This window comes from Colobus angolensis, unplaced genomic scaffold, assembly GCF_000951035.1.
Source record: "Colobus angolensis palliatus isolate OR3802 unplaced genomic scaffold, Cang.pa_1.0 Scaffold130, whole genome shotgun sequence".
Taxonomy (NCBI): Eukaryota; Metazoa; Chordata; class Mammalia; order Primates; family Cercopithecidae; genus Colobus; species Colobus angolensis.
This window is the reverse complement of record NW_012114253.1, coordinates 2,921,516-2,930,885: the sequence shown is the minus strand read 5'-3', so window position 1 is coordinate 2,930,885 and position 9,370 is coordinate 2,921,516. Positions and strand designations below refer to the sequence as shown.

General features: G+C 51.9%; 1 protein-coding gene across 1 annotated transcript in view; it reads right to left on the bottom strand.

Annotated features, from left to right (window-relative positions):
• CAPZB (capping protein (actin filament) muscle Z-line, beta) overlaps positions 1–8,892 on the bottom strand; it is a 146,419-nt gene extending 137,527 nt beyond the window's left edge. Inside the window, exon 1 of the mRNA XM_011934022.1 lies at positions 8,376–8,892. Within this exon, the coding sequence (XP_011789412.1) occupies positions 8,376–8,516 (141 nt within the window). The 5' untranslated portion in view covers positions 8,517–8,892. The remainder of the gene's footprint in view (positions 1–8,375) is intronic.
• Between the last annotated feature and the right edge of the window lie 478 nt (positions 8,893–9,370).

The window sequence follows — 9,370 nt, the reverse complement described above, 5'->3', positions numbered from 1 at the left end:
GGGGTTTCACCGTGTTAGCCAGGGTGGTCTCGATCTCCTGACCTCATGATCCGCCCGTCTCGGCCTCCCAAAGTGCTGGGATTACAGGCTTGAGCCACCGCGCCCGACCTACTTACACTTATTAAGGACCTACTGGACATTCAGTCATTCATCTAATACCTGTAGAGCACTGGCTGTGTCAGGGCCAGTGTGTGACATTGTTTCAGCATCCCTAAGACTGACAGCCAGGATTTTTCATCTTCCCTCCTAAGGATAAGAAACAAACTTATCAGGCAGAACAAGGGTAAGCAACTCAACCTGCCTGAGCTCAGGTAACCACTAAAACAGTCAATTTTGGCCAGGCATGGTGGCTTCATGCCCATAATCTCAGCATTTTGGAAGGTCAAGGAGGGAGGATCCCTTGAACTCACAAGTTCGAGACCAGCCTGGGCTACAAAGTAAGACTCTGTCTCTAAAAAATAAGTAGATAGATAGATAGATAGACAGACAGACAGACAGACAGACAGGCACTGTGGCACATGCCTGTGATCCCAGCTACATGAGAGGCTGAAGGGGGAGCACTGCTTGAGCCGAGGAGGTCGAGGCTACAGTGAGACAAGATGGAACCACTGCACTCCAGCCTGGGCGACAGAGTGAGACCCTGTCTCAATCAATCAAACTGGCCAATTTTGTCTTTCCCCTCAGAATCCCTGCATCTTACACTGTACATGGTGTCCAGGGCTAGGATGTGGCTTCACAGGAAAAAGCCAAAGGATCCTTGCAAGGTTTGTCACCCAACAGTCCCCATGGAGGGCTGTCACAATGATTAAGATGTGCTACTGCCACTCACATCACAGGCAGGAGGAGCCAGGGACACTGACACTACCGCACAAAGAACTGTCCTGCCCAGGGGGCCAAGCCGCACAGTGGTCGACGCTAGGCTAAGACTATCTCACCCTTGCAGCTGAGTGGCTATCTTCTGAAAAACAGACTGCGGTTCATGAAGTTCCATCTCCTTGCATTTCAACAAGTGGAACTGAAAAAAACCTCCTAAACAAAACCCAGACTTCTTCAGCCACTGTGGCTAGACGTCGTACAGGAGAACCTCTCGGGCCCAGATTCCTCATCTATAAAATAAGCACCCCCATAGGCCGGTGCCGGAGAGGCAGAAGAGCGGAATTCCATCAGCACGTGTTCCCGAGTGGGGTGGACCTGGACCTCCGTGGCAACTCCCATTAACTAGCTGGGGGCCCTTTAGCAAGTTACTACACCTCTCTGAGCTCCGGTTTCCTTATCTGCAAAATGAGGAAACAGACCTTACAGGGCTGGTGTTGAGAGAATACAGATAATGACTGTGGGCATCCGGTAGATACTGGCAGAAGGGAGGGGCCACTCTGTGAGTGAACACTCAATACCAGCCTACAGACTGAAGGTATCCTTCATTTCATGGCATCCCCTAACGTCTGCGCCACGAGTGCACTCCCCAAGACCAACAATGGACTCTGCTTAACCACACCCTAGCTCACCCTCTCTGCTTGAACGAGGTCTCGAATCTCAGGACAACCAGGAATCCACACCACCCCGTGCCCAGAAGAGATTTCAGGATAGGAGGTGTCTGGAGGGTATACACTGAGAACGCAACAACAGCTCACATCGGAAATTCTCAGCAGAGGAACTGAACAGCCAAGCCTGGGCGCTGCTCTTTTGGAGTCTGAGTTCTTCAGGGTCTTAGACTTTTCACACCAGAGGGATGTGGTGGATTAAGACTCCTCCTTCCAGTTTCTGAGCGCAAAACTGCAATGCAGGGAGCCCACTTGTGCGAAACCAACGACAGCCCACCAGGGCCAAAGCCTCATGACGGAGAAGCCTTCAGTAGCAACACTCTATCTGCCAATCACTGCTGCAACTGAGAAGGAAAAGGGCACAGGTACCACCGGAAAATGCCACTGGCTTAATTATAATTGCAAGCTCCAGCATATAGGGTGCAATGCAAAAGCATCATTTCATAACTTTTCTTTGAAAGAAAGACGGGGGTCTTACTATGTTGCCCAGGCTGGCCTCGAACTCCCAAGCGATCGCCCAAGCGATCCTCCCACCTCAGCCTCCTGAGTAGCTGGGACCACTGACACACACCACAGCACCTGGCTTACCTTTCTATTTTACCAGGTGTATCTATCGTATATACCTGGTAAATACGATGCCTGAATCCACTTACAGAGGGCTCTGAAATAGCACGCCCAAACACTGCTAAATAAGATACCGAGTCTAACTCAGGAGGGTGCTGCTGAGTTCAGCACTAGAAGAGGAAGCTGCACAGAGCAGTTGAAGCAGGGGGTGGAAAAGTGCAGGGTTGGAGCCGGTGGTAACAACTGCTCGCAACCTGCAATGTGGTGAGAGCTCTTGAGACCAGAAACACTGGGCTGCTGTTTTCAGCAGTTTGGTGTTTAAACAGACTGAACCCCCTAAGACTGCTTTCCTTGGGCAAGGAACTCTACATCTTGGAGTCTCAGAAGAAGGAACCAGAACCTGCCTTCCAGGCTGGTTGGGAAGTTAAATGAAACACCACCTATCATCCATCCATGTTAATAGAATAACCACAACAATAGGAGGTAACACTCGTACTGCACTCACAATGTGCCAGGCATTGTCTACACTTTCCACACAGGAATTCGCTCAGTCCTCACAATCATCGCTCCGTGCCAGGTGAATGGCAATCACCAGAGTTGTTGCCTTACATGACACAGGACTACATGACTGGAAACCTAACACTAGAAAGTTGTAGGCAAAGCCTCCTGTTCACAGGCGTTCAGAGATGTCAGAAACATGTGGGATGACCGTAGGAGGAAGCAAGGGAAAACGCAGGCAAGTGGCCTCCCTGCCTGTCTGATGCTGTGGGCCTCCCCACGCTGGTTCTGCACTCACTCCTGAGTCTTTCAGAACTTTGGACATACTTGCTTCCACCTGCTTCCTCCATTTAACCTTAAGACTCGGATGGCATATTCTATCAGGTCTACCTGACTGCTCAGCAGGCATCCACGGAATGAATGACCTGATGGAAAAAATCACTACAGGCAGCACAGCCCAGTGCCAGGACTGCCAGGTGGCCCTTGGTTTCCTCACCTGCATAATGAGGATGACACGAGAATCTGCCTCGTAGGGCTGGCTGGAATATTAAAAAGTCATCAGTCAAAACTAGCTCCTGGCCAGGTACAGTGGTTCATGCCTGTAATCCCCAGCACTTTGGGAGGCCGAGGCAGGCAGATCATGAGGCTAGGCGTTCGAGACCAGCCTGGCCAACACGGTGAAACCCCGTCTCTACTAAAAATACAAAAAGTAGCCGGGCGCAGTGGCACGCACCTGTAGTTCCAGCTACTTGGGAGGCTGAGGCAGGAGAATTCCTTGAGTCTGGGAGATGGAGGTTGCAGTGAACCGAGATCATGCCACTGTACTCCACCCTGGGCAACAGAGCGAGACTCTGTATCAAACAAACAAAAAGAACTAGCTCCTGTTATTCCTACAGCTGCCACACAGAGGCCACCACCCCACCATCTCCCTCGGCAGACTGGTGTCTTAGGCACCAGAACCTAACGCTGTGTGCATCAGGCTGAACTTGGTGCCACCTGCAGTCACGGAGTCGCTGGCTGGATGGATCACTGGGCTAACCAGACTGAAATCCCCATTCAGTTGTTAATAGGATCTCAAGGCTTTGCAGACACCACTATCCAGGATTTAAACTGACCTGCAATAGCTGTGTATCAATGATAAACTGTCCAATCAGAACGCCTACATGAGACAGCTCTAGGGCAGACCCCCTCAGCCCCAGAGGTGGTAAATCATTCCGTCTCACTCTGCCTTTATCTCCTTCCACCATCCCTTCCTTTCCACGCCCACAGCTGCACAGTGGCCAGAACCCTCATAAGCTCACAGGCTGATGCTTGTGAAGGCCTCTCTCCCATCTCCTTCACCTCCCCAGGCCTACTGCACCCACAGCCAGAGAACTCTTCCTAAAATACCACTGCTCTGCCAGCCTCCTCGAATTTCTACCTGCCCTGTCAAAAATTTCACTGGCTCCACACTGTCCCAGATCAAATGCAAACTCCTTAGCTTAGCAACTCAGGCACTCTACAACTCACTCCTGAGACTGAGGCACCCCATGGGCTCGCATCTACTCCTTGTCTGACCACACCCCCTGACCTCAGTTTTTGTGCCAGTCCCCTTGACCATACCCCACCCCGTTCTCTCTGCCTGAGCACGCTCTTCCCCGGCTTCCTTACCCAGCCCCCAAGCCGACCGTGGGCTGGAGTGGTCTGCAGGGCTGCATGGAGGAGGGGGATGGGCAGACCACAGCATCCATGGGTCCCTGATTAAGTCTTTTCTAGTACTACTTCCTTCCTGCTGCACTTGGCTTTTTGGACACATCCTGCCTCCCCATCCTGGATTAGAGGACAGGGATGATGGCTTCTATTTGTGTCCCTTACTCTATAGTATGCAGAGTAAGACAAGCAACAACCATAGCTCCTGTGTGCCAAGCACTAGAGGAAGTACATTACAAATTTCACCCCTATCCCCCAACCCCATAAAATGTTATCTTCATGCTACGGACCAGGAAAACAGAGACCGAAGGAATTAGCAGCCTCACTGACAGTCACATGCTGAGTGGCAGACAGGACTCAACTCCAGATGTGCCCAACTGCAGACACCATGTTTGTGGAGCAGGCAGCCGCCTCTCAGCTCTAGCTCAGCGTTTATGTAGCTGGTGTTCACTAAGTGCCAGGTGGCCAGTGCAAGGTCTGGGGTACTCAGAGGGACCCAAACAGACAAGGTCCCTGCTCTCACAGAGCTCATATGCTCTGTCCCCAGCCCTGTCACAGGGTGTTCCACTGGCACAGACAAGGCATTCGGGCCTGACATATAGCATGAAGCTCTGGCAACACAAGGTGCCCAGCTCACAGCGAGCTTGTCTTCAACGGAGAAAACAGCCCCAGGCTCTATTAGGGAAGTTGTCCCTTCAAGGCACAGCCCAGAGCCAGGCAAACCCCAAAGCAGCCATCAGCAGGCAGTACGGAGTGGAGAAAAATGGTTTGCTCTGGGGTCGGAAAACCCAATTCCTCCACTTAGTAGCTAGACAGGGACTAACCATAAACCCCTTTGCACACTTTTGGAAAACGGTGATAATAATGATAGTTAATGTTTATAACATCATGTGCCAGATGCTACTGGATGCACTTGACAGATACTACTTAACCCTCATTACAACCTTATGCAGAGGTACCGTTATCCTAAGGCAGTCTGGCTCCTAACTCTCTTTTCTCATGCTATGCTGCCTCCAGCCTAAAGTTGAACCTACCTTGTCAGGCTGTGGTGAGAACCGTTCTAACAGAGTGCATAGCACATGGCTGATGCTCCATAACCATTAAGCCTCCCCTTCCTTCCACTGAGACATGAATCTGTGAAAGCCTAGGTCTGGAAATGGCATGGCTCTAGCTGGTCCCATTATGGGTGATCTTGCAGTTGCACCCCCTGGAATTCCACACTGCACCCTCACTGGTGGATCTGCTGCAAGGGGAAATGGGACAAGATTATGTATTTATGGGACCCTCTGCTCACTGCTTCTGGAAAACACAGTGAGTGGGGTCCAACACAGTGAGTCAGGCTGATGTGGATCCGAATCCCAGGCCTGCTGCTCACACCGGTCACTCAAGCTCTCACTCTTATGAGTAAAACGGGGGCTGGGCTATAACCTAAGTCATGTTTCTGGGTCAGGTCCCTCAGCTACCCAGGTTGGACATGCTGGACAAAGCTACCCAGACTGGAGAGGCTGGACTTCCACGGTACTGTAAGATTTCATTTTGGGACCCCAGAAAGCCTTGGCTGTGCAAAGGAGCGAGCGGACTGCATGCACGTGCAATTCAACTCCACCCAATGGCAGACACGAGAGCAGGCACACCCCAAAAGGCCTTGGAGTGGAGCCTGGCACAAGCCCCAACTTTCTCTTCAGTTTCCTGCCATAGCTCAAGCAGATGTGCCTGCTGTTACACTGAACAAGGCTCTTTCCCCCTTAAACTTTAGGTAACAGTGATATGCCCACCCCTCAACAATGTAAGCTGTGAGGGCACTCACAATGTGAGCACAGAGCAGGCACTTGATACACAAAAAGCTGAATTAACATTATCCTGTAGCTTCAGGTACCCCACAACATGCCTCAGTATTTGCCTAACAATAAGCCTTTCCCAGCCTGGAGGACAGGCTTCTAATGGGTGAGGCACCTGCCCTGCCCATTAGAAACTGACCACCATTTCCCTGTGGTCAGTCATATGTCCTGTTCCCCGACTCATGGAATGGAATGTAAAAGTATAGGACGTTGGGGTTATAAATATGAGTATCTGCTTTCAAAGGCATGGCTTATCATTTCCTTAATTTCAAGCCATTGATCACTGGCTACTTTTTATAAGCATGCCACCAAAAAGAGGCCAGGTGGGCTCAAATGAACAGGGCTGTATAGACATACAAGAGGGATGTGAGTTGAACAATGTATCTTATCCACACCAAGAGACATTAATGTCAACTACCTTGTTTCACCTTGTAACAATACCAAGTTCCCATCAGCTCCTGCCAGGCAAAACCATCTGTGAGCTGGAGCAGCGATTCCTGAGGGGGCCTCCCTAGTCCCCCTTCCTGCTAAAAGCCTCACCATCATCATAACTAAGAATAATTCCCAAGTCAGAAGCTGGAGCTGCGTAAGGAACGGTGCTTTGAAATTGTACAGCCCTCAAGCAGTGGTAAGATTATTACCTGCTAAGGGAATGCAAATAAATTCCATTTGCCTATGCATTTTAACTGGGAAGGAGAAACTCATGCCAACAAAAATCATGGAATTCATTCCAAAGTCAAATGCTTTTTAGATTCTCAAGCCACTATTTCCCTCAATGGGTAACAGAGATCTAGCTGTATTCTCTACCATCGAATCTACTGAAAATGAAAAACACAGTGATCTGATTTCATTTGCCTTCAATGCAACCTCACACCACCACTTCTGTCCTACCCCAACCATCTACACTGGCTTAATGGTCAGAGTATTCAAATAGGGGATAAACCTAACAATAAGCAGTCAGAAATTACAAGCCTAAGGGACACTAAGAACAAGTGACTGGGAGAATGAGTATGAAATCCAAGCAGGTAAGTTCATGGACACAGACGCATCCCAAAGAGCACATTCCAAGTGGTTTCTTCCAATGCCAGGTGCTGTTCTAGGCCCCACGGATACAGCTGTGGAAAACACAAGACAAAAATCTCTGCCCTCCAAGAGCTCATCCTGGACCACCATACAGCTATTTCACTATAACATGATTTTCTATGCAAAGGATTTAAAATACAAACCATGGGCAATAAATACTGCTCCTCTCCCCTTGCCATGTTTGAATATCCCATTCTATGTTTTTCAAACCGTGTCATTAAACCTCCTGACATATAAGCAGCTTGGTACAATGGAAGTAACAGTTTAGAGCCTGCCAGATGGGCTTCCACTGACCAGCGGGGGTTCCTCCACCGGCTGGGCAACACCTTGAATAAGTCACTCCACCTCGAATAACTCACTCCACCTCCTGAGCCTCAGCTGCCTCATCTATCAAATGGGGACAGCCCCAGAAGGGCTTCATGCGGATGAAATCAGCTTGTACAGGTGAAGCACACCACAGTGACCGGCAGACAGCCAGTTCCTCCACCCTTTCCAGTCTTTTCAGATGAGAGCCGAGTACAAGACTCCTGAGAAGCTTCAGGTGTCATGTGCTCCTCCTGGGGGACTGGGGCACTTTCCCATCACCTGGCGAGCATCACCGCTTCCTGCCGCATACTTTGTCTTCAGCGCACACTCACGAAACTTCAGCCCACTTTCAAAGTCCTCACCCAACACTGCCCTGGAGAAGTCGTACGCCACCCAGAGCTGGGGCCAAAACAAGACCTCCCCAAACAAGGAGTTTTCAGCCAACGTTACTGGAGAAATCCGAAGGCCTTAAAAGTGGCATTGCCCATGTTTTTATAATCAGCATACAGGAAGGCATCAAAAGAAAGCTTAACTCATCTCAACTACTCACCCTCCTTCAGTAGTAACATCCCTTGACTAAACAAGGAACCAGGGTCCTCAAAACACTTTGAGGCCCAAAGTCCACATACAAACATGCTCCAGAAATCCCTTGACCCCGTCAGGAAGAAGTTCTCTGGCCCTTCCAACCTAAGTGCTGGGCCTGTCCTGCGGAAGGGTCAAGTGGCAGGAGTGCAGGTCTATCCGTGGGGGCCTATGTGAAGCCCCAGGTTCCTCAAAAGTCTGCATAGCATCTGCCTTCTTTACCAAAACAAACACTGCGAGTGGAGCCAGCACTCTCCCTCCGAGTTCTGCTCACCTGATCCGAGGGACTTCCATAATCAGCAGTTCCAACCCTTACAAGCTGACAGTTCAGAGGGAAGGGGAGGCTGCGCCTGCTCGGGTGCATAGTGTCCAGGCCATATGCTGGTTCCTGGGCCTGGTGGCCCCCTAAGGCCATGGCCTCACAAGGGCGATTGTGCGTTCATCCTTGTCCTGTGGGCCACCCACCCTCAGCCCTCAGCTCCCACTCAGGCCTGGGCGCCGCGGACCCCGGCCCGCCCTGCAGGACGCTTCGCAAGCACAGCACCCACGGCGGCGGCCTCGAAAAGGGCCCGCAGCGCAGCGCGCTGCCTTCTGGGCACACCGATGCCCGCCCTTCCCTCGCTGGCTCCCAAGCGGCCTCCCTAGAAGGAGCAACTGAGAAGGCACAGCACCGGGACCACCCCATCCCTGCTGGAGAGCTCCCCTCGCTTCCCGAAGGCTGCAAAGAAGGCGCGCCCGAAGTACAGGGAAGGGGACCCTGGATCATGCACGGGGCAGGAGGCAGGACTCTGGTGAGAGGGTCAGGAACCTGGTGAGAGGGTCAGGGCGGAGACCGAGCGGGGCTGACGCAGGTTACGCTAGGAGTGGCGAGAAGTCCAGGGAAGGGGATCATGGTAGTGAAGGGGATCGTGGTGGGGAGGGGGCAGTGAGGTCCAGGCGGGGCCATAGGCGGAGGAAAGGAGGTCCAGATTTAAGGTCACAGAGGGATGAGGAGATTCAGGCTGAGGCCACGGAGAAGAGGGGAAGCAAACCTAGGCCGCTGCAGGAGGGGCTGACGGGGGTCCAGCCGGAGGCCATGGAGAAGGCAAGGGAGGGAGGGAGGCAGCGGCCTAGCCTGGGCCATGGCAGGGAGAAACGACGGCCTAGCCTGGGCGGGAGAGACGGGGGAAAGCAGACCTAGCCTTAGACCAGGGGAGGAAGGGGGCCCACGCCAGGGTCACCGGGGGGGTGCCTGGCTGGGGCCACGGTTCGGGAGGGAGGATCTAGCCT